At 42.5% G+C, this 25,467-nt stretch overlaps 1 protein-coding gene across 1 annotated transcript; it reads left to right on the plus strand.

Annotated features, from left to right (window-relative positions):
* Positions 1-826: 826 nt before the first annotated feature.
* Positions 827-24,176, plus strand: HAPSTR1 (HUWE1 associated protein modifying stress responses; the record flags this gene model as incomplete). Its single annotated transcript, XM_079718359.1, has 4 exons — positions 827-1,052; positions 1,662-1,742; positions 11,451-11,726; positions 23,855-24,176. The coding sequence occupies 4 exons, from the start codon at positions 827-829 to the stop codon at positions 24,097-24,099; spliced, it is 828 nt and encodes a 275-aa protein (XP_079574485.1). The 3' UTR covers positions 24,100-24,176.
* Positions 24,177-25,467: the final 1,291 nt, after the last annotated feature.

Raw genomic sequence — 25,467 nt, forward strand, 5'->3', positions numbered from 1 at the left:
CCTCCCTTCCTCTCTCCCTCTCCCTCTTTCTCTCCCTCCCTTCCCCTTTTTCTGTCCCTCCCTCCCCTTCTTTCTCTCCCTCCCTCTCCCTGCCTTCCTCTCTCTCTCTCTCTCTCTCTCTCTCTCTCCCCACCCCTCCCTCCTTAGGTTGGCTCGGACGCAACCACTGTCAGCTCCTCCCCCGTCTTCACCCTTCCTTTCACTCCCTTCCCCTCGCCCTTTGGTTACGTCAGGCGGACACGCCGATGAGCCAATCACGGCGCTGCGTTTAGAGGCCGGCAAGCGGAACCGGTCGGATTGGACCAATAGGAGCCCTCGGATTCGGCGCGCCCCAACCGGGCAAGGGAGGCGGGACCGAGTGGGCGGTGCTTCTGCGTCAGCATGTGGGTGGGGACCAGCAGTGCAGAGGCGTTGACGACGGCGGTAGCGACTACGACGTTCCTCAGTCATCGGGGTAGGCTCGGCGGCGCCGGCAGGGCTGCGCGGAGCGGTCGGCGGTGGCCCTAGGGAGGCCGCGGCGCCATGGCGGGGCGGTAGACGTGCTCAGGCCGGCGAGGCGAGAGGCGGCGGTGTTCATCCGGTCCGCAGCACCCTTCGGCAGGGGCCTGGGGTGGGGAGGACCGGGGCGGGGGTCGTCCCGGGCAACGCGGGGCCGCGGGGCGGGGCTCGCAGGCCGTCGGGGTGCAGGAGGCCTGGGCCGCCGCGAGGAGCCGCCGCAGGCCGCTGGGCTCCGCCGCCGGGCCGCTTGACGACGACGCTCCCGCGGGGGCCCCGCCTGAGCAGGACGCGGCCGCGGCGGCTGCGAGGCCGCGGGAGGCCGCGGAGGATGGAGGAGCGGAAGGAGGAGGGCGAGGCCGAGATCCAGGAGCACGGGCCCGAGCACTGGTTCTCGAAGTGGGAGCGGCAGTGCCTGGCCGAGGCCGAGCAGGACGAGCAGTTGCCCCCTGAGCTGCAGGAGGAGGCGGCGGCCGCCGCGCAGCCCGAGCACAAGCAGCAGAAGCTGTGGCACCTCTTCCAGAACTCGGCCACCGCCGTGGCCCAGCTCTACAAAGGTGAGGGCCGCCGCCGCCATTTTGCGCCGCCGCCCCCGCCTCGCGCCCGGCCGTCGGCGGAGAGCCCGGGGGGCGGTTGGCTGGGCTCCGGGTCGCAACGCGGCCCCACCGCCCCCTCCCCGCAAGATGGCGCCGCGGGAGGCGGGCCCTCGGGAGGCGGCCGGGGGCCGGCGCGGGGGGCGGCCGGGCTTGGGGCCGCCCGGGGGGCCCTCCCGCTCCTGGGGCCGGGCCGCTGGGTGCCCCCGGGCCGGGGAGGGCAGGGGAGGAGCCCCCGTTCACAAAATGGCGAAGGGAGGCGGCCCGGGGGCCCTATTGTGCCGGAGCCGGCCTCGGGGCGGGGACTGCGAAGGGGTGCCTCCCTCTGCCGCGCCTCTGCCCCGGCTGCGCCCCGGGGCCCCGCGGCTCCCCCTCCGGCTCCGCCGCGATCCCCTTCTTGCCCGCTCCCCACCTAGCGCGGGATCCCGGAACCCTTGAACAAAATGGCGAAACCTAATATGGCCGTTCCGGAGTGATTGACGCCCAAATAACATTGCTTTTTCATTTTCTTTTCTTGTCTTTGTGTGTTTTTCTCCTTTTTTGTTTTTCCCCCTTCCTTTCGTCGTTTTTCAGACCGAGTGTGTCAGCAGCCAGGACTTTCTCTCTGGGTTCCCTTCCAAAATGCAGCCACTGCCGTCACCAACCTTTACAAAGGTAAGGACAACTTTGCTGCATTGCCGGTTAAGGGGAAGGGCGGCCTGCGTCAGGGTTTAATTCCTGCGTTCTTTAGTGCATTGGCCACCTTGACCTGGAGGTATCTCCCGAGTGTTTTCTGCTTCTGAATCCAGCCACTAACTCTCAGTACCTTGCAACTTGAGAATTCTGGCGGTGTGATGTTATATCTAGATAACGGGTTCTCAGCCGGGGGCGTTTGGTCCCCTCACGCATGGCGATATTTGACAATGTCTGGGGCACTCCAGAGTGTCATTACTGAGAGGAGGCCGCTAACTGTCCTCGGTGCACGAGACAGCCTCCCCACCCCCCAAATGGCAGTAGTGCCGAGGTTGAGAGGCCCAGAGCTCCAGACCGTGAGATGTGCTTCTTAGGCACCCAGGGAAGAGGAGTGTCTCGCACAGAGGTGTGAGGGACAGCTTGTTTGTGGAAAAGCACCTCTTGGAATAGGTTTTCTTGAGTTAGGCAATTTCGAGCATGATGGTGGCACAGCATAATTTTTAAGTGCGTCGAAAACTAGCTAATTGGAATAATCTGTACGCATATTATTAACATGCAGATATTTGATGGAGTTGCTCTTCCCTACAACTCCATCAAATATTTGCCTTCCAAGCTACTTTCTGCCTGACCGTACATTGTTGGCAGGAAATCTGATCAGTTTGAGTTGATATCAAGATTTGTGTTTCATGGCAGTGCTTTTCTGCAGTTAATCCCCGCCCCCCATGTGAAGATATGTGAGTAAATGTTCTTGCCCATCGTGTTCTCTCAGCAACAGTGGGTTTAGATTTTGTGGTTTATTTGTTTTGAAGATTTGGAAATTTGGGTTTGATTTTTGGCAAGGTTTCTGTGGGAAAAGGATTTGAATTTGAGTGTTAATTTTAGTAAAAATGTAATTTAAATGCTTTTAAACTGCTAGAAGCTGTTGATAATTGCAGTAGAGCTTTGTGTTTTTCAGAATTATCTAAATAGGTTGAAACAGGCTGTGGAGTGACTTGATTCTCAGATTCTTATCTGCATGAGAGTGAGCAAATTAAGATAGCATTCTTTAGGGGACAAAATCCCTTATTTTGGATTTCCTTGGTAGACCTTGCAGTTTTTTGGGATGGTAATTTGAGAACGTAAACTGAACCTGGTGAATAGAATGTTAATTTCAGGGAATGAGGAACTAATCTAGGCTTACTGAGAAAAGGGAAACCTAATGAAATGGTGCCCCAGTGGTCAGCTTTGATTTTATGTAGCTGAGTTCCTTAAATTTTGACTCTAACATTCATTACTGCTTGAGGGTTTTAACATTCTCAGGAATGGCTCTTGGTTTCACCCAGACAGGGAATTTTGAAATAATACTTGAAACTCATATTTTTGGAAAACTCTGCATTCTTGGACTAAAATTTACATATAGTAAAATCACCGTTTTAAGGTGTATGGCGTGAATTTAACAAACATACATTGTTAGTAAATGGAATATATCTATTCCCCACCACCACCCCGGGCAACCGCTGATCTGATTTCTGTATATATGGTTTTTTTGTTTCCACAATGTAATAAATAGAACTTTATAGTAGGTAGCCTTTTGTGTTTGGGTTCTTCTATCCACTTTTCATAATGTTTCTGAGATTGATCCATTCAGTTCACATTGCAGGTATTAATAAATAGTTCAGTGCTATTCTTTTTTTTTTCTGACTAGTGTTGTGGTGTGTGGAGGTATCACGGTTTATCCATTCAGGTTTTGCAATTATTTTTTGCTTTAAGGGGAAGGCAACACATATTTTTAGTCCGTCTGTGTGCCGGGCTCTTCGACTAGGCCATAGAAAAATATGAATGTTCTCTGACTTCTCAGTTTTTGGTGCTGTTGTGCGCTCCTGGAATGCATCTCTTTAGGACTGTAGCTGACGGTTTTCTTTAGTGTTAATTCTTCATATAAAAAAGTGGGCTCAGAAGCTGAACTCTGAAATAATCCCTAATTTGATTTCTTGATTTGAAAATGCTTCTTATAATGTATTAGTTTTCTTTATTCAGAAAATGTAATGAAAGACATTAAATTTCTTTTTAAATAAACATGAAGTTCTCGCATTATGGCAAAGCTGGATTGTCAGTACAACCTTAGTTTTATTTTGTGTCCTATTTCTGTAAAATGAAATATATCCCCTTTTACCTGAGGAATGCTTAATTGTGGTTTGCGGAATTTGGTAGTATAGCAGCATTATTCTGTTCCTAGCTGACTGTGGATAAGCTCTGTAGATCCTCACATTCTTCCTCCTTTTCGGGGTGTGGTCTTTAGAGAGCAAGAATGCAGCTGTAGGAATAATTGGGCACCTTAAATAGAACCAATAAAATTAGCAAGGTAGTGTCACAGTGCATGCAGCTGTAAGTAGTGGTAAATTTAGAGTGTTCACAGTTCTTATTCAGTGTCTAAATGTAATTTATGGGGGCGGGGATGGGGGGAGTTTTTGGAGGATCCTTGTAAAATGGGCAATGCTCTTGCAGTTTGTATGATTAAGCACTTATCTGACAAGCTAAAGACGGCTCATTTTGCCTCACCCAGCCTGGGGAGAGGTTGGTGCTTTTACCAGCTTCCTGATAACACCTAAGATGAGCACATAGGAAGGTCAGAATTGAGGTAAAAGTATAGAAGAGGGCCCCTTTTGATTGCCTGTGGCGTTTTGAAACATTGAACGATGCAGTTGGTTTGGTTGAAGGTGGCTGGAGACTTGGAGGAGAGTGAATTGGGGTGTCCTCAGTGTGGACAGAATTCGGCAAAATGGAGTTCCCTCTACTCCCCATAGTAAGTTTAGTCAGACATTGGCATCCTTTTTTGGAAGGGAAGAAAATTCTGATGGCTGGTTTTTGTTTTTACTTTGCTTTGATAACTCTAAAGGAAGTAATGTTTGTTAAATATTCAGTGGTGTTGTGTCCCTTGGCTTAGTACGTTTTTTGATGTCTGCAGCAAAGGGAGTGAAGTTATTGAGGTGGTTTTAACTAGCCTGGTTGATGCTTATCTGAAAAATGCTTTGTCAAGCTCATCTCTTTCTGCCTCTTAAATCCACCTCCCATTTCCTTGGGTGACTGGTTTCAACCTCTCTCCTGACTCCTCATTAGGAAAATAATTCTACTGTGTGGGGTTACTTGTTCAGTAGAGGCTAGCCGTCCTTTGGAGTCTCGTGGTCAGCGGAGGTGGGCGCTGGGGCCCTGCTTGCTCTGCAGCAGCTGCCTGGGAGCCAGTGCTCACCCACATCCCCCAGAGCCACTTCTCACTGCTTCTCTCATTGTCATTTCCCTCAGCTTTGTAGTATTTTTCTTTTTTGATTTTTGTTTTATGTTAAGCTCCAATTTTTTGTTGTTTTATGCTAAGCTCCTCTGCATTTGAAAACTGTCTGAAACTTTAGTTGCATACCGACTTCTCCCACGTATGTTAAGAGCTTTCTTTTGATACTGTTTATGTTAAAGATGTTTCTGGTTTTCTCCTTGAACAGCATTTGCCCCAAGGTGTGACTCTAGCAGTACTTGGAGAAGGCCAGCAGCATCATTATCATGGAGTCTTCTGATAGATTGTTCTAGTTCAGATTTTAGACTGTTACTTTTACTTAGTTGTATGGTCCTGGAGACAGATAATGGAACAAAAAATATTTCACTATTGTAAGCCTTCATTTTCTCAATTGGAAGTAGGAGTAAGTACGCACAACTTAGAGTGCAGGCTCTTAGTGTGTCATGCAGTGAGTCTTCAAGCATGGACTGTGTTGGTGGTCAGGTTCTGTTTTTCAGATGATGTTTTTGGCTATGGGCAGTGCTTAAGATGAAGGGAAGAAATTCTTATTATTTTTTGTCTTTTTAAAAATTTCTGTCGGAATAACCTTTGTGGTGTGTCTTCATGTTTCCCTGAAAGGACTGAAAGTAAATAGCATTGACAGGAGAAAAATAGTGTGATGCCCTTTAAAGTCCTTATTTTTGAGACATCTTGATGCCAGATCCTCTTTATAGTGTGTAGTCACTTCATTGTGGCCTTCTTGGGCTTCTCTGTAAACTGAAAGTGAACGGAACATACTGAAAATTTGTGGATGAGTGATTGGTGTATAAACAGCTGGTCAGAGAAAGCATGTTCTACCTGGAGGCAAATAATGAAATTTCAGCTTATGTTTTGGCTTTCTGGAGTTGGTTTGTGACTCCTGCTGCAGAAAACTATTGAACTTTGAGAGTGTTCAAAAAACCTTAGTATGGATTGCAGTTGAATACCCTCAGTTTTATTTTACTAAGCAGCAGCCTCAGTCATTACTAATACCATTTATAGATTTTTTTGTGAATTTTTATAGAAGACGGTCAGTTTCTGATGTGGAACTTCTCTGTAAAAGGATGTTTTGGCTGCAAATAGCAGAAAACACAAGTCAGGCTGGACATGGATTGGCTGCTCTCTGCCTTGAAGCCTGAAGGTGGGCTTGATTGAATCCAGTGGCTCAGGCCTCCCTGCTCTGCAGCTCTCTGTACTCCATGTGTGGGCCTGCACATACCAGCTTTGTCATTAGGCTAGTTTCAGTGTGTTGGCAGCTCACACCTCACATCTTAGGGTCACTCACGGAAGGTTAGAAGAGCCCAGAAGCTTCTTTCCCAGGAGCTACCAGTAAATGACTTCTGTCTCTGGGCCAGAATTGGGTCACATGGTTATTCAGAACCAGTATCGTAGCCACAGTTTTGGGGTTATGCAGATTTGTTTGGGACTAAACCACAAGTTTCACCACTTGAATGTGGAGGAAGCTTTTCTTCAGAGCTATCCAAACAAAAACTTGGGAGTACCTTTAGGAAAGGGAGGACCAGGACTGGATGGTAGGGAACCGTGGCCACTCTGATCCTTCCCTGGTTCCTGCTGTTTGTATGTGCTAGGTGAAGATTTAAGTCAGTATGTAAGTTACCTAGAAGTTTGTGTGTTTATCTTTGGATACCACTTTCTTAAACAAGATAGAAATTATTTCCTTAAATCAATTGAAAAATGGGCTTCCCTGGTGGTCCAGTGGCTAAGACTCTGCATTCCCAATGCAGGGGGTCCCGGTTCAATCTCCGGTCAGGGAATTAGATCCCACGTACAGCAACTAAGAGTTAGCATGCTGCATCTAAAGATCCCACATGCCTCAACTAAGATCCGACACTGCCAAATAAAATATAAATAAATAAGTAAATATTTAAAAAAACAAAACAGTTGAAAAGCAGTTTTATTTTGGTCATGATTCATATCTTCTCCTTTTTTTTAAATTTATTATTATTTTTGGCTGCTTTGGGTCTTCGTTGCTGTGTGCAGGCTTTCTCTGGTTGCAGCGCGCGGGGGCTACTCTTCGTTGCGGTGCGTGGGCTTCTCATTGTGGTGGCTTCTCTTGTTGCGGAGCACAGGCTCTAGGCGTGCGGGCTTCAGTAGTTGTGGCACGTGGGCTCAGTAGTTGTGGCATGTGGGCTCAGTAGTTGTGGCGGATGGGCTTAGTTGCTCTGCGACATGTGGGATTTTCCCGGACCAGGGCTCGAACCCATGTCTCCTGCATTGGCAGGCCGATTCTTAACCACTGTGCCACCAGGAAAGTCCCTAGATATTTGTTTCTAATTAAACAGTTAAAATACATATTTTTTCCTACAGCAGACTAGTTGGTTAGTGCAGATTGAGTTCTAAGTTCAAATGTTTTGTAGTTACTAGTATTCCTTGGAAATGTACCCTGATCTAGCAGTGTGATTTTCTGGTTTGTAGATCCTCTAAGGAGAATGGGAGATGACTTCTCTATTGTTGAGGAAGAAATCGATTGTAGAAAGAACTTTTGCTGTTTAGTAACTTTTTAGGGCAAGGCCCTTTGAGCCTCAGTTCCAATTCCTTGTTTGTGAAATTGAGATATCTGCTTTGGCTAACTCACATAAGGTTTGTGAGTATCAAAAAACTATAGATAGTGAAATCTGATCGTGTTTATGTTTCATGTAAGAAAGTTCTGCATTTGGTCTTCCTTTCAGAAATCAATGTGGTTCTTTGCCTACTGCCCCTTGCCAGCAGTGGGAAAATGAGACTAATAAAAATCCCTTGAATTCAATTTCAGGTATTTATATAAAAACAGTTTTAAAAAAATAGGAAACATAGATGTCTACTATGAGTTGTATGAATCAGTTTATTTCTTGAATAAGGAAATGAATGTGTTGTGATTAAAGGTTAGATTGACATTTTGATGCCCTTGGGCTTTGCCTAACCTTCGAGATCATGGCCGTTTTCCACAGTGGCTTTGGCATCAGTAAAAGTGTTGGACACAAGACTGTCCCCACAGTTTTCTGTGCTCTGCATTTCTAGAATTTGGGTGTCTAATTGGAAGGTTCAGGAGTATTCAAAGCAGTCTTTGGCAGAGAGCCTTCTGGAGGCCATCTTTGTACATTTATTATTTTACTGGACACTAAATTAACCAGTGATTAAAATCTAGTCTGGTCATTCCTAAGATTCTTCAATAAGCATTTAGATCTCTTCTACTTAGTGCAAGATGCGATAGGAGGGTTTTATTTTCAACCAAGTAACTCTTTAAAGTTCTCAAACATAAGAACTATATTTTAAACTATGTTTTAGTGTCAATATGAGATTCTCTGTTTAAGGAAATAACTGAGATTGGATTAATCTGGGCGGTGAAGTAATTGGATTTGGCTTTCAGGATATGTTAATGGTATAAGACCAAATTATGCCCAGACAGTGCAAAAGCATGTATGTACCCGAAGACCTTAAATGTTAAATCTGCTTTTCTCCTCCTGTACTTCTTAGTCTGTAAAAGTCTGTTTACAAAATACTTGATTTTTAGCGTGTTCTTGGTTGGTTGTGTTGTTGAGACTTGTGCAGAATTTTTGAGGTGAAATGACTGGTCAGTTGCATACATTTTAAAAGAGGTTCACAACTACTTATATAACTGCCTTCCTTCAAAAGTATGAATATTGAGTTTTCCAACTTTGTTCAACTCTGTGATTAAAGCATCAGCCTGTTGCTGATCTGACTTTTGGGCTTTCCTTGTGTCCTCAATCAAAACAAATCAAAGCTCTTTCCTCCCAGGATTGTCAGGTTTTTTTTTGTTTGTTTTTTTAACTGCCTCATGTGGTTCCTTCCCTGTGGCTCTTGAGTTTTGTATCAAGTTCAGCTTTTCTTATTTGCTGTCTGGTTTGCTAGGTGTACATTTACATGCCTGCTTCATCTTACTTTGCACTATCCATGCTTGCTTCAAACTTGTTTCTTGTACCCCTTTCAACTTTTTTTCCTCTCTCTATACTTCCAATTCTGGACCTGCCTCCATTTGGTTCTCGAAAAATAAAATTTCCTGAGTCATTCTTTTTGGAAACAAACTTCTCTGGTTAAGAGCTTGATTTTAACAGCTCTCTTCGGTAGGGCAGCTTTGTAGAAACCTAGTTCCTTGTAGATCCATAACAGTGGACGGTTATCCTCCTTTCTGTGGTCCCATGGGATGGGCTTAGTTTACTCAATGATTTGATTTCTCTTAAAATACTTCCAGCTCTTTCAGAATCACTTAAGGTCTACATATAACTTTACAAGGTCATCTTAGAGATTATGCATCCTTTAAGGTTGGCTTCATCTAAGTCTTTAAGACTAAGAGATGGGAAAGCGCTGTAGTAGCCTCTTAAATGCTATTTACCTTTGAAATGGGGTTCTTGCTTGTTTTGTTTATGATGAAATGAGAAATCAGAACACATTGATTCACATTGTAACTTGGGCATTCTAGTAGTGAGACACTGGTGCTTCATTCATGAGTAGCTTTTTCTTTTAGACGCATTTATTTTTTATTTATTTATTTATTTTGGTTGCACCAGGTCTTAGCTGTGGCAGGCGGGCTCCTTAGCTGTGGCATGCGAACTCTTAGTTGAGGCATGCACGTGGGATCTAGTTCCCTGATCAGGGATCAAACCCCGGGCCCCCTGCATTGGAAGGCGGTGTCTTATTAACCACTGCGCCACCAGGGAAGTCCCACGAGTAGCTTTTTTGATATTTGTAAAATTAGAAAGTTGTGATAGAGTTTAATATTTAAGAGTACTCCTGTGGGTAACTTCTTTCATTTTTTTTTAACTTTTTAGCAATAAGAACTGATCACCTAAGGAATGGGCCTTGTTGTAAAGTTCTGTTTGTGCTGCCCTCTTGCCATCTTTTTTTTTTTTTTTTTTTTTGCGGTACGTGGGCCTCTCACTATTGTGGCCTCTCCCGTTGCGGAGCTCAGGCTCCGGACGCACAGGCTCAGCGGCCATGGCTCACGGGCCTAGCCGCTCGGCGGCATGTGGGATCTTCCCAGACCGGGGCACGAACCCGTGTCCCCTGCATCGGCAGGCGGACTCTCAACCACTGCACCACCAGGGAAGCCCTGCCATCTTTTTCAATAATGCAAATTCATGCAGCTTGGGAGCCTCTGTGATGTCTGGATTATTGTCTTTCTGGGACACAGGTCTTCATTCACTGGTTTGTTTATCCTTTCAGCATCTACTTTAGATGTCGCAGACAATTAAAATCCAGGTCAGGAAAAGTAATAGAGGAATGATGATATATTGGTGATTTTCCTGCTAGCACAGCAGCTCAACTAAAAATAAATTGCAGTGACTTAAGTTTCCAGGTATTGATATTGTTTTCAACTGTGTAAAGCCACTAAAGGGGCAGGCATCATTTTATTGAAAATCTGGGTTCAGTATGTACAGGGGGCAGTATCTACAGGGAGAATAGGAGACCAGTCTGAGAGATTTTAAGACAGGGTCTTTTGGAAATGGTTATAAGTTACAGAAAACTGTTGGGAACTGGAAGCAGATTGAAAACGTGCCTGGGATTGAAAACGTGCCTGGGAAAATGAATGAAGCTTCTTGTTTCCACAGTGCTGTTTGGCTTTGTTGAGCAGTCAGTCAGAATTAATTTTCCCTTATTATTTCTAAAATGTTTGCTACTGCTTTTAGTGTTTCCAGTTCTTGGTGCTGAACCTGTCAGTAGGAGTACACCTCCGAAATGACATGGTACATGCAAGGTGAGCACCGCCTGAGTGATTTGTTGTTGTGTATAGTCATCTGGTGAATGATGTGAATGCTCCTGTTTAGAACTCCTGAGAATTCCTTCTTTTCTCAAAGCTTAGTGGTTAAGAACCACAGACTCTGGAACAAAAATTCCAGCTCTTGAATACTGTGGTAGAGTTACTCAGTGTCTGTTTGCTCAGTTGCAATGAGGGGACAGTAGTACTGCTCTCAAGGTATTCGTGTACCTTTTTTCTCAGGGGAAGCTGGGTATAGTACCAGTAAGCATTTAATAATTCACCTATTCACACACAAAAAATAATTCACCTATTGTTACCATTACTAAATAAACTAGCTCGAGGAAATAGCATTATTAAAATGTAATTTTTCAAAAAAAATGTAATTTTTCGGTTAACAATAAGTAGTCCCTCTGTTTTTTATCTATTGAGTTTTTTTTTTTTTAAAGAACAAGGCAGAAGCTCTAGGATTATGTGATGTGTTTACTGAATTTAGAACATTATGATTAGGTGTCAGGTATGATATTTTAAACATGAATGAAGTTCAGTTTAATAGATTACTGATAGACTTAAAGAGCCCCGTACTTCATGATATTCATTTTGGTGAACTTGTAAAATGGTGTTTTTCTTTAGGAGAGAATGCAGCTTGGCTCTACTGATCATCATGTATCTTCTTCTTCTTCTTTTTTCCTAACAGAAAGCGTGGATACTCATCAGCGAAGTTTTGATATTGGAATTCAAATTGGCTATCAGCGACGCAATAAGGATGTGTTGGCTTGGGTTAAAAAGCGCAGAAGAACTATTCGTAGAGAAGATTTGATCAGCTTCCTGTGTGGAAAAGTTCCTCCACCGCGAAACTCTAGAGCTCCCCCAAGACTGACTGTAGTGTCCCCTAACCGAGCTACTTCAACGGAAACTAGCTCATCTGTAGAGACTGATTTGCAACCCTTCCGGGAAGCCATAGCTCTGCATGGTAAAGCCGTTTAAACATATTTCTTTGGAAAAATGGTTAAGAGTGTGCCTGTGGACCCAATTTCACATTTAGGTTTAGGTCCAGATATATTGTCTGTTTTGTGTCTATTCTAGTTACTACTTGCTCTAGAAATGTTTAAATAGAATGTAAGCTAAGAACTTATATGGGCAATTTTTGAATGTTAGCCAGCCTATCCTAAAAAAATGTTTTTAGAAAGTTAGTTTGAGCTGATTGGTGTTACAATAACGGCATTTTTTGCAACATTGATTAGAATTTATTGCTTTACACACTTACATTGTACATGTTTCCTTACTCTTCTGAGTCAAAGAGGAAGTTCTTGTGTCTTAAGAATTCTACTGCATTTGTAATTACCTGGAGAGCCTAGTCAGTTATGGACAAGTAAGGCAGATAACTGTTGGGCTAGTTCTCATGGGAACTCCCTTTGACACCTTAAGTTATTGAGTGTGCCTGTAGAACCTGAGCGTCGATGACCCAAGAGGGAGTGGACAGATGTAAGGATAATTAAATTGACTTTCCTTATGTCTGTTGTCCCTTAGGGCCTTGCTTTGATAGTCAGGACTGTTAGAGAACAGGTCCATCACCATCTCCCCAGGCCAGACCTGCCATAAAAAGACATATTTGAGAAGCCTGGGGTATGTAGTCAGTAAGTTTGTTGTTGCTTGTTCTCTAATACAGGCTTCCAGATAGAACTGGGAGAGGTACTTATAGGACATTCAATACTGCTGTAAAAATAAAGCAACAAAATAATAAGACTTGGTTGAAGCCAAGATGAAAACATGGATTGTACAAGTGACTAAACAGATAGAAGTAATTAGTGAGTTAGGTCATGAGTCCTGTTAAAAGTTAACATATTTTTGAGCCATAGTGTAGGTCATCTAAAATAAAATAACCTGGTGATAAAAACTGGTATGTATACAAAGGGCTTCTATATCATCGAAACTATAATACTTCAGAGATTCTTGTTCTCTTTGGCAAACATTGATTCTTTATCTAAAACCCCATTCAGAACATGGGAGTTGGGAAAAGTGTTGTTTTTTTTCCCCTCCTGATTGTGAGTTTGTTTACGATAAGTTAAAAACACAAAAGCATTTTATTGCAAGAAAGTCCATGATGTATGGATGCAGTACGTAAGACTGCTTGCTGTTTCTAATATAGTGGAATAGTTGATGCTGTCAGAAGTTTGAAACTCAGGCAAAATAGAGATTGATCTGTTCCTACTGAACTAGAGTTTCACATCTTTTACCATTGTTTGAAAAAAATTACTAGAAGTGTACATAGTTTGTCAGATTAATTTTAGTGCATGGTAGTATTTGATGTAGTTGTGTTTTCCTTAAGCATTTTGATTTCCTTTGTCATCAAGTGGATTTATGATTCATTCCGTATTTCTCTTGTTAAAGTGTCTTTTTTTCTGTATTATACTCTACTATAGAAGGTAGTTTTAAGAAACATAAATGCCACTCTTGTTATAAAATCTTAATGCAGTTGTATACATTGTAAAAAGGGCAAGCCAGCAGCCCTCCCCGCTGCAACTACTATATTCTCCAAATCCCATTACATTTTCTTAAATTGAGTTTATTCAACTTGTGATTTATTATTTTACTGAACTTTGGGAGTTTTAGTGGTGATGTAGATTTAGGAAGGTACTATTTATAATTTTGACTTCCGTTTAAATTGTGAGGGTTTTAAAAAGTTTAATTATAAAGCTATAGAAAAATAACTTTTCCCTTCAATAAACTTACGAAGTAGTGCCAATCCAGAATACATTGGATTCCTAGGGTTCATAAACTGAATTCATGTAGTTAAAACATGAAGTTGCTATGCAGTAATAGGGCCCCTTGAAAAGAGTACACAGAAACAAATTATATACTGAGTTTTGTGTTCTATTGGTTTTAGAGGACATAGCTGTGTTGGGAATGCTAGTCTGACTTGAGTATTTTTAGTAATTTGAATGATTTCTAATAATAGGGCATTGTTAACTAAATTGTAAAGCAGATTAATGACTAACTTTGTAACCAGGTGTCCTCATGATCTGATTTATTGAATAGCTGTAAATTGAAGTCAAACCTGTTCAGATCTTTTAAAATATATTTGGGGGCTTCCCTGGTGGCTCAGTGGTTGAGAGTCCGCCTGCCGATGCAGGGGACATGGGTTCGTGCCCCGGTCTGGGAGGATCCCACATGCCACGGAGCGGCTGGGCCCGTGAGCCATGGCCGCTGAGCCTGCGCGTCCGGAGCCTGTGCTCCGCGATGGGAGAGGCCACGGCAGTGAGAGGCCCGCGTACCGCAAAAAAATAAAAAATATTTGGAAATTCATCTTAATTAGGGTACATACTGGTCAGAATTTGGTTTTGCATAGAACTCGCTTAGCCAGATCTATGGAATGTGAGGTCAAATTGAAGTTCTTGGGGTTCTACGTTGGAGGGAGAGTCTAAATTCATGAAGTTATGGGGTGCCAGGGGGAGACAGGAAAAGAATTGGTATACTGAGGCTGACTTAAGTTTATAATCAAAGCAAACATTAGTGTAGGAGTCACATGATTTATTCTTATCCATAAACAACCTCACGTCCTTTTAAAAGAGGACAGTTACCCCTGTAATTTTTTCTTTTTTTCTTTATCGGCTCCTAAATTCTCACTTCCACCAAATGCCACCCATATGTGCTTAAAATATGTTCCTTATATGAAGACAGATGGCAAGATATAATTGTAGAGTTTTTCATGTAGACAGTGAGGGTGTGATAAGATCCTTTGATCAGTACCCTCATGAGCCTTAGACTTCAGTATTGCAATTAAAAGCACATCAATTAATGATTATCAAACAGTTTCAATCAAAATTGTTAACTAATGGTTATGGAGGTTTAAGGAATATAATCCAGTGCTTTATTTTGGCACTTGTTTGCAACATATGTTGTTTATTTTCTGTGTAACATGATATCTCCTTATCTGGATGTTAAAACTCAACAGAGAAATCAGAGAAATGCGTATGCATGTGCTAAGTTGATTTCTGTCCTTTCCTTATTCATCCTTGTCTTAAAATAAGAACATTATCGAAAATTTACTGAGAACTGGATTAATAGCTGGCACCTTGTTTTTATGTAAACAAATTTCAGATAGACCAAAAATCATCTGGACCATTTTGTGGTTCCCTGCCTGCCTTTCTGATTATTCCTCTTAGTCATCCTTTCTCTTCTAGAGACTTTTCTTGTCTTCTCTTTAGGCTACTTTGACCTCTGACCTTTCAGTGACTTAGGTTACATTCCCCAGGATTTAGCCCTTAGCCACCTTTTCCTGCAATCCCTTTAAGGGCCATTTCAGTCTTAATTTCCAAAATTGGTCCTTATAGTTTAGACCCTGTCTCCTGACTGCTAAACACGTATGCCCCATTGTCCCCTGGTGGACATCTCCACCAGGGTGTCCTGCAGGCGTTCAGAGCGGACTCATCTTTCCAGCCTCAACAACGGCAAAAACAGATCTTTTCTTCACCTTGCCACTCAGCAGATGCGTACGTGGCAGATTCTGTGCAGTTTCTAGGGAATATATGGTTGAATAGGGTGCTTCCTTTTCTTTTGAGGCCAATGCATACTTGGATAATTTATTTTGATGTCATATGTAAGGTGTTCTGGGGTCAGACAAGGACATTTCACAGTGCGACCTGGCCATGGGTTCAGAGAAGGCTATTCTGGAGGAGGTGAGTTCTGGGCGCTTGGAATAATCTTCCTGCTCTTGCTTCCCAGTCCTGAGTTGACCCATTCACCAGTCCATCTTTTCTGGGACCACTGGAGTGATCTTTCTGATCTTGTTGCTTCACTGAAAAATAACCTTTGTATCCCTGTGTCCTCTAGGGTGAAGTCTGAACTGAGCACAACATTGTAAGGCCCTTGTGATTTGATGTGACTTTGGGTCAGATATCATAGCTGTACTGTGTAATCTTTTGAATACCTACATGCTCTTTTCTAAGCTTTTTCTTCTGCCTGTTCATCCCTTCAGACTGATCGATCATCTGTGACGAAGCTTTCCTTCAGTTCTCCCCATTTTCTCCAACCTTCCCTGAGCTGGGTATCTGCTCTCCCCTTTTGCTTTGCTTCCATAGCTATCCCTTCCCATAAACAGGGGCTACAGTGGTGCAGGGGCCATGTCTTGGAGCTTCTGGCTTTAACAGAACCTGGCATAGATGTGTTCTGAGCTTAACACAGGGGTTCAGAGGTCTGCTAAGTCAACACAGTTGGGGCAGAGAACCTTTCCAAAGAGTTGAGGCTTATAGATCCCCAGGTGACTGCAGGATGAGGAGGGTGAGGAGAATGGAGAACAGAGCGGGTGTATATTAGGAGTGCTGCAAAGTCAGCTCTTTACACTGGACAGCTGAGTCTTGGAGTGGGGCCTGAGGGTGATGTACCTTTAGAGCGGTTCTTTCAGTGTTTACTTCACCTCAGCATCCTGCTGAGGAGGGTCTCATTTAAAACTAATACTTCCCCTGGATTATTGCCGTTTTATTGATGAAGGAGGCTTATTTGGCTAAAATAGACCAGGTCAGTAAATGGTAGAACAGATATTCCAGATCTGTCTGGCTCCCCAATTCAGTACCTCTACATGGGTACATTGGGGTTTCTTTCCTTCCCCCCTTTAGTAGGGCTGGTGGGTGGCGTGGGAAAGGTCTCTAGGCTTATTTTTCTTCCCTAAAGACATCAGACTGTATACATAAGTTTGGTATTTCTTGCTGGGGTTTTTCCCCATAAGTGAATCTGGATAAGTAGGCTTGAAGATGAATGGCTTTTGACCTGTATTTCTGGTTCATTTTAGCAGGAAGAGTATTTAGGCTTTGTACGTAGGCTGCGTTCCCAGCATGACCTTGGGCAAGATGGCTAACCTCTCCAAGGCAGTCTCCTCTGTGAAAAGGAGATACATAAAGTGAGAAGCAAAGTACCCACCCTTCAACAAAGTGTTCTTTGCCTTGAGAGAAAGAGGACTTCTGGTTAGTTCTCAGTCCTGAGTGCCTTCTTTGCCTCTGGATGGCATTACTGCAAAAACAGACCTGGAGGTCAGGTGGCCTTTGAGGATAGTTTTTCTCCCTTTTCAGGAAGGGTGGCTTTTTAAATTGCAGATAATCATTCCAGAGGAAGGGATAATTTAAAACATAGTGTTAACTACCTACTTATATTGCTTGCTAAGATCTTGAGCTTCTTTTATGTTGGTATAAACTGGTGAAGTTGGTGATGTTCTCTCTGTCTGCTGGGTGGAGAGATTCTGAGCTGACTTGCCCAAGCTAGTGCTGTGTCTAGAAAGCCTTAGATTGAAATCTGGTTTCCTCATTTTGAGTTCTGTTTGTCATCATAGGGATTAGGTAAAAAGGGCCCAGAGCTAGAATGGGGCACATATGTGGAAGATAGAGACCTGGATGGGAGAGGAAGCCAGATGCCAAGTCAGACTTCACTCATTTGCTAACTTTATTAAAAACCTGCTCTCACTCAGTCATTTCATAGGTGGACTTTGTAGGTTTTTGGCCCTGGTTCAGACTGTTCCATAAAAATTGGAGACGCTTGGTTTTATTGGTAGTTCTAAAAGTCATTTTGATGGCATTCTTGACTGTGGTACAGGGAACTAAAACCCCATTGGGACTGGGTTGACCCTCTGTAAAATTCATCAGTTCACACAGGGTCTGGGTGTTAAACTAGTCACTGCTGGGAGCCATTGCTGTCACAACAAAAGTTTAAAAAAGACAGTGGGCTACTACATTTGTAAGTACTGAAAGGGTCTTAAGCAAATGCAGGCAGTCTAGCCTTTAATATGATATTGGAGAATTTCCCCCGAAAAAGGAAAGTAACAAAAGAAAAGGTGTTTGTTTTGTTTTGTTTGTCTGTTTTTCAGAAAACACTGTGTGTGTTAAAAGATAGTTTTTTTTAGCTAGGGTTAAAGTCTGAAGCTTTTTAGTCTGGAAACGTGTGTGTGTGTGTGTGTGTTTGTGTTTGGCTGGCTGTGGTGTTATGAGTTCTGATTTCTGCAAATCCTTCTGTGGAAGGTGCGGTCATTTAAAAATGCAAGTGTATCTTGCATTCTGTAGCCTTTCCTATTGCCCAACATTTACTGAACACAGTAAACAGCCAAGCATTCTATTTATTAGAGGCTAGTGATAGGGGCAGGTGATACAAAGATGAATCACATAATCTCTCAAGGAGTTTCTAGCCCAATAGAATTGTATTATTAGACAGTTTGAAGCGTAATCCCAGGCAATCAGATTGAGGCACAGTGCCATCACTTTAGGAGTTAATAGGCTCTATATCTATATCTATATCTGGCCTCTCTTTTGTCTAACAAAGTCTTTTTCTGGCATATGTGGTGATCCTTAGTCTCTTAAATCATTAAATTGCTTGACAAGATTCTTGGATCTGGAGAGACTGGGTATAGGGCCATATAAGAAAAATGCATTCATTTGATACCATATTCAGGGGTGTAAGGTCAGGTAGGAATTTTTACTTAGAAAAAAATGTAAGGCAGATTCCGAATTTGTCATAAAATGGATCCCTTCTTCTAGAGTTTTGGAAAGCTGTGATTTGAGGCAGCATGGACCAATAGGATTTTCTTGCTCCTTCGAGCCACAGGTTTTGTAGCTTTTGTTATTTTGTCAGAACATTCTTTGGCCTGTGTGTAGTAGAGAAGTTACCAAATTTTGGTGAGTACAAATCTTCCTGATAAAATTGAGATCTGTACATTTAAGAAGAAATTTGATTATTTATGCTTGGTTCTGTGTCTCTCCCCTTTTCTATCACTCTTCATTCCTTCCGTTGATAAAGCTAAATATATAGAAACAAACATTGACAGCCACACAGATACTTAGGTTAAGTGCTTTTAACCCGATGGTACAGTATGAAAGAAACTTCTTGGCAATTTTCTGTTGTAGAGAATTAATTAGAACTGACCTGTGGGGGATTTATATCCAACCACCTGTCAGAATCCCTTGTCCTCCTCTTGCCCACACTCCTAGCACAAAGTGCGGAACACAGTAGATTCTTAATAAATGCTTGTTGAATGTTGCATTCTGCATCTTCTTGAAATAACAGAACTGTCAATAGTCATTTAACAGTAAAATGTTTTAAAAACTTATTTGGAAATTAAGATGTAAGAGATTAATGCACCAAAAGCAAATCTCATCTCTTAATTGCTTAAGCTTGATTATTTCAAGTAATCTTCTTTAATGGAAACTCTTGTGAAGGCTGGAATTTTTAAATTATACCCTTTGTTCAGACCAGCCTCGAAGAACAAGAACAATTAAGGCAATTAAGATAGCATTAAATTTTTGATGAAAAGTTGGCATTTTCTGTATATTAAGATTAGATATTAGTTACTGAAGTTTCTGTGGGTAGGACTTAACTAAAGCTTCCAACATTAATAATACAAAACTGTTACGAATTTGCAGTAAAATTTTCTTGGACATTTTTTTCATTGAGGTGAAGAAGTCCATGTAGCCATGCCTCAAAGCCAGTTTACTCACCTAGTACTTCCTTAATAATCCATTGGTAGTTTAACATTTAAGTTTTATTTTTTTTCACTAGTTTTCTGATTTATAAATACTACTTTCTTGGGAAATTTGAAAATTTCCAAAGAGTAAAAAATTCAGTATCTTGTTTTCTCACTATACAGAGATAACTGCAGTTAAATGTTTGGTGCATTTTCTTCCAGTCTTTTTTTTCAATGTATAAATATTAAAATTATTTCATAGTTGAGATCATGCATATATGGTACTGTATCTTGCTTTTTTCATTTTAACGTCGTGAGCATTTTTCCCATGGCATTAAAACTGTCTTTGAAAAATTGAAAGCATTTTGGGCTGTCAGCATAACTGAAAATGTTTTCTTGGTGTGACACATGTATCTTTGTAATTGGTTTGATTTAGTGTGCTTTACTTCAATAAAAGTTCAGTATTACAATTTACAGATTGGGGTGGGGAGTGGTATCTACTTCAAATTACCCAAATCTTCCTAGTAGAATTCACTTTTCCAGGATTGAACTCCTCCCCTGGTGCACTTAAAACCACGACATTTACACACAAGTGCTTGCTTGCTTAAAACCTCAGAATACAACTTTGTGCAAAGGGAGTGTATGTCCATTTGAATAGTGCAATTCATTTCAAATGCAAGAATGCCTGTTTCTTAGGGTTTCCAGTCAGAATGTTAATCACTTTGTCCAAGTTGCGGGGATTTCACATCCCCCTTCTGCCGGAGATGAGAGAGCTGGTGGCGCAGACCTGCAGAGGGTCCTGGACCTGTGCTGAGTGGAACCACAGTAAACAGTCTGCCTTGTCTCCTCCAGGGCGAGTCTCAGAAAGGGTAGAGGCGGCCTCTAGGCCACTTCCAGGGCTGCCGGATGGAGGAAGGGAGACTGGCTGGGCTCTGCATTTGCTCTTCCTGTGTGACCTAACTATGTGCTGGTAAACTGGAATTACATGTAATTAATTCTGAAAACAGGATTTTCTTATGACCCTAAGCATGACCTTGGTAAGAAAATAATAGTTCTGTGCTACTTTTTAACAATTTGCCATGTAACCTAGATTCCTATAACTTGGACTGTAACTTTGTTTTAGCTCATGTGGGAGCTTTCTTTTCAAAGTATGATTAAATCTTCCTGATCTTTTTCCCACCCCTGCACTAATCCTTTAAAATGAATGCAGAAACTTTTAAAACTGATAAGTTTATCTTGTATTAAGCAATGGAGACTTTTCTGTCTAATCATACTACTTGTTCTACTGCTTTTTGTCAATTGATATTCCCATAGCCCTTTTGAAAAAGTGTGTTTTTGGTAGAAATTAAGTTGTATGCCCTTGGGCCATACAACTTAGTTTTTAGTTCTGAAGCATGTTTAGATTCTCTGTACTTGTATAGGCCTGATTGTTCATGTGGCTTAGCTAAGGTTTCCTAAAGCATCTTCTAGTAGCTGTCATTGGTTTATAAAATAAAATTTGGGTTGTTGAAAATATATATTTTTTGGTTGTTAATCTTAATTTTTTTTGACACTTGTGAAAAGTCTTTTGGGGGAAGATTAGATAGTTAAACTTCGAAAAGAATTTTCATTGCTGAGAGTAGGTAATAATAAATAGGTAATGTTGCACATTGTGATTTTGCTTTAGCTGTCAAACTAAGCCCAGAGTCACACACCCAACAGAAAAAAGATTGTGGTTTTCTGGAAGTTACTGGGGAATTTTCAAATTGACCAAATTGATGTTTAATCTCTCTTCTTTTTTTATGGAGGATAGCAGTTGAAGGATTTGCTTGAGGTGCCTCTTCACTTCTGATGGAGCGTTTTGAGCCTTGGGTGTTAAACACAGCTACGTGGCTCCTACATTAACAAGAGGGGCATTGGAGCAGGGTTTGTTGAGTTCTTTTTTGGGTATCAAATGCTTAGGGGATCCTGAGTTTAATTACTGAAGTAGCCCGCTTTATTGCTGAGGGCCCACATTTTGCAGCATAATTACCGTAGAATCTCCTGCATTATGAAACAGGTACGAAGAGGTGGTCTCAAGTACGCAGACACCTTTCAGTATGTTACAGGCTGCGAGATTAGGAAAAAAGGCACAGCTCTCCCCTCAAGGAGTTTACAGTCTTGGTGGAGAACTTATTCTAAGAAAAAAACCAAACCCAGCAAGTTGGGAATAATTGAGTTTTAACTTCATGGCAAAGATTTGAGTGAAGAGAGCCACCTGGGTATTTATTTCCTGGCATTGGAGAGGTGAATAAACATCAACAGCTTTGGATTTCAGAGTGACGGGTAGGGCTCTGAAGCGTTCTGTTATGTGCCAGGCACTGTGTTCATGAGACAGATGTAAACACACAGTGTCTATAGGAAGAGATGAGCAATGGTGCTGTGCTATGTGAAATCAGCCCGAGGCGTTTCTTTCCCTTCTTTTTAACTTTTAATAAAGTTGTGGGGGCTGGGGAAGAAGCAGCATAGTTTTTTTCTGAAGATGTTTGGTTTGAGAGGGCCAACAGGCAGTTAGAAATATGGATGGGCCCTTGATCTCAGGAAAAATGTCTGCTCCTGTGGCACGGATGTGGAAAATGATGCCTGTGGGTAAGCTAAGAGGGCAAGGCTCTCACCTGGGTGACATCAGCCTGTGAGGGGCAGAAGAGAAGCCTGCAAAGACCAGTGAGGAAGGAGCAGGCAGGCTGGAGAACAGCAAAGAGGAGAGTTTCAAAGGAGAGGGAGGAGAACCAGGAAAGTAGCCCCAGACTGGGAGGCGGTGCTGGAGGAACTAGGGCCTCAGGCAGTGAGGAGCAGATGTTGGGAGGCAGGTGCAGCCCCGGCCATTTTTAGGAACTGCAGATGAGTTGATATTGGCAGTGCATGATTATTAAGCCTTAGGATGGGAGTGAAGAGGGCAGAAGGGAGAGTTAGCTTTAGCTGTCCAGAGACAGAGCTGCGAGGCAGGCCGGGCCCTAGATCCTGAGGCTGAAATAATTTAGGCCCGAAGAAGTGGGTAGCATAACATGAGTAGGAATTTAGATTCTGTTTGAGTCTTGGGTCCCAGCTCTTGCTTACTAGCTCTGTGACCTTGAGTGCCTTACTCAACCATTTAACCTTGGCTTTTCATCTGCAAAAAAGGAGATAACAAATATCATAGGCTTAGTTTGAGGATGAAATTAAAAAGTGCTTATTAATACAGTGCCTGACATAGGAAGTATCCCAGTATTCGTGCTTTTATTTATTTTTAATAGTCACTAGCCTTGGAAAGGAGTGAGATCAGATTTCCTCTGGCGGAAGGGAGAGAAGAATGCATCTTCTACAGGGAGAGCAGTGAGGGGACTGGTTGGTTCCTAGTGTAGGGAGTTGAGAGCAATTTAGAAAGGAGGTGTGGACTGCAGAACTTGATCAGCGTATATGGGAGGTGGTTGAGGCCAAGGGTTTGGGAATGTTCACAGTATTTGTAGAGTGAGAACAATGTCAAAGGGAATTCAATAGCTTCGGTGTGGTAGGAAGCAGAGAATCCTTTTTCAACTTAATGTTCAAATTTAAAGTACGTTTATGGAGTAAATGAGAATGGGCCCCTACGAAACCAACCTTTCTAAGCTTACTTTAAGGTACAAGTCCTATTCTTGGGAAACACTGATTACACTAGATCATATCAGTTTAGTCAAGCACTAACAAAATCCATATATGAGGCTAGGATAGCCCAAGGGGGAATCCGTAAGAAGGAAAATCCACAGGCAGTGATGTCAGGTTATTAAATTTAATGCTGTGGTTTGTTTTCAGGCCTCTCTCATGCCTTTCACAGGTGTATCCTGAACATTTAGAAGCAGAACATACATTGGTCTCCTTTAACTGTTCAGGGGTCTAAGGAATGAGTGTCCGACCATGAGTGCTGGAATACTCTGGATTTAGTAACTCTTAACCTTGAAGGCAAGGCAGCAGGATTTTTTACACCACCCTTGTTCTCCCGCCTCCCGAAGAATTAAGAGATGATGCTGAGTGAGGCTGCCCTAAGGGGTATCTACCAAGTATAGTATAGTCCAGACCTTGGGGTGATCATATAGCCTGATTTGTCCAGGGCAGAATCACTTTGTATTTGATGTCCCAGGATCATTTTTAATAGTGACCCTTTTTCATGTTCAGTAGTGTACTGTTTTAGATGCTAAATTAAAAAGTCGCCTTATCTATAGAAATGTCAGAATAAGCCCACTCAGGCCTGCAAGTGACTGCATGCTCCCCTGTTTGCACACACAGCACAGGGATCTATTGGAACGGTGACTTTGGATAACCAAAATGTTCTCCTGTTTAAAGCAAGCACCTCCTTCCTCAGCTCTAAGTTACATGTAGTCCGTACCTAGTAGAGTAGACGGCAGGATTTCATAATGGAGTCGAACACCTAGCACGGTGCCTGCCGCATAAAAAGCTTCCAGTAATTGGTAGTAACCGATATTGTAAATATTGGTAGTATTACCAGCGAACATCTCTGTCAAAGCCAGATGATTCGTTCTTCCAGGAAAAAACTGCTGCCTGGTGACCGCCCTTGCAAGGAAAATAGGCAGACATCCTTTGACACCATGACGACGTTGAAAGTAAAGTTGGGTTGCTTTCAAGAGGGTTAAATAATCGAGCAACTCTAAAACCTTTTTTCTTCTTCCTAGGTCTTAGTGGTGCAATGGCTAGTATAAGCGTGCGTTCGAGTACCCCAGGCTCTCCTACACATGTAAGCAGTGGATCGAATGCTAGTCGAAGGAGAAATGGACTCCATGATGTCGATTTGAACACTTTCATATCAGAAGAAATGGCACTCCACTTGGACAATGGTGGAACTAGAAAGCGTACCTCAGCCCAGTGTGGCGATGTCATTACAGACTCACCAACCCATAAACGCAACAGAATGATCTAAACTGCAAACATTTTCACACCCACCATGCTGCTTGAAAGCCACTTGATCCTCAACATATACTATTATTGCAAAGGAAACATGAGGCCATCTTCCCTTGTTCACTGTTTTAAGACAAGTGAATTCTATAGTGGTTGCCATAAAAGGAAGTTCTAGGTATTAACAGTAGATGACTCTTGTAACTATGGCTTTCTTAAAACTATAGTCCCAGCAGAGGACATCAGATATCGTGTAGTCGTTAGCAAGATCATCATAGGCAAACATATATCCGTTTCAAGGCTAAAAGTGACCTTAACTGTATTTATTCTCAAAGGGAAAGGAAGTATCAGATGTTTATTTGGTTATAGAACGCTTTTTTTGGGGGGGGGGCTCCATTTCCTGCTGTGTTGAGTATTTTGCTTCAACAGTATTGCCAGGTTCCTAAAATTGTCTAAAACACGTGATTTGGCTTCCTCGTCAAATCGCCAGGCTTCCTTTTTTTTTTTTTTTTTTTTTTTGCGGTACGCGGGCCTCTCACTGCTGTGGCCTCTCCCGCTGCGGAGCACAGGCTCCAGATGCGCAGGCTCAGCGGCCATGGCTCACAGGCCCAGCCGCTCCACGACACGTGGGATCCTCCCGGACCAGGGCACGAACCTGCGTCCCCTGCATCGGCAGATGGACTCCCAACCACTGCGCCACCAGGGAAGCCCCAGGCTTCCATTTTTGCAGCAGCACTGTACCATGCACCTGGTTTCTCTCTAGTAACAGTGTGCAACTTCTGATTATTGAGCTGTGCCCTATTTTTAGCTTTCAAAGCAGTTTCTAATTCTGGTGATTGTGTGATGTAAAGAGGTGCTATGATGATCATGCAATTAATACTTAATATTGAATCAATACACAACTTTATTGGATTCACTTTGTGTGTGTTAGTGCTCTAAAAGTAGCAATATTATTAAATTGCCCCCAGATTAACCTTGTAGGATTAAAATACTCATTTTTAAGACAAGTACTACTTCCCATGCAGGGTACTGTCCTTATGGTAAATGTAAACATGTAGACTGCATTCATGGTGACCTAAAGTAGAGAGGTCATGAACTTTATGGGCTTCCTTTTTGGTTCAGTATTAGAGCAAGATGGATGGTGGGAGGGTAGGTATTCTAGTCTGTTATATTCTGTTTAACATTTTTCATGAATGTTCTACTTTGTGCAGTTTCCATTGGAATGGGTGGAAGATAAAGGTCTTTTATCTGCTAATAATGTGATCACACCTTAAACAGCAAAACCCAACTCTCCAATCCCTCTCCTATAAAATGCAGTTTGGAATCTCATTCTGGAAAAGATGGAATCGCATGGAGGTTCTCTAGTTGTTAGGTAGACTTAAATAAAAGTTCT

Source organism: Hyperoodon ampullatus (assembly GCF_949752795.1).
Source record: "Hyperoodon ampullatus genome assembly, chromosome: 14".
In the NCBI taxonomy this organism is placed as follows: Eukaryota; Metazoa; Chordata; class Mammalia; order Artiodactyla; family Ziphiidae; genus Hyperoodon; species Hyperoodon ampullatus.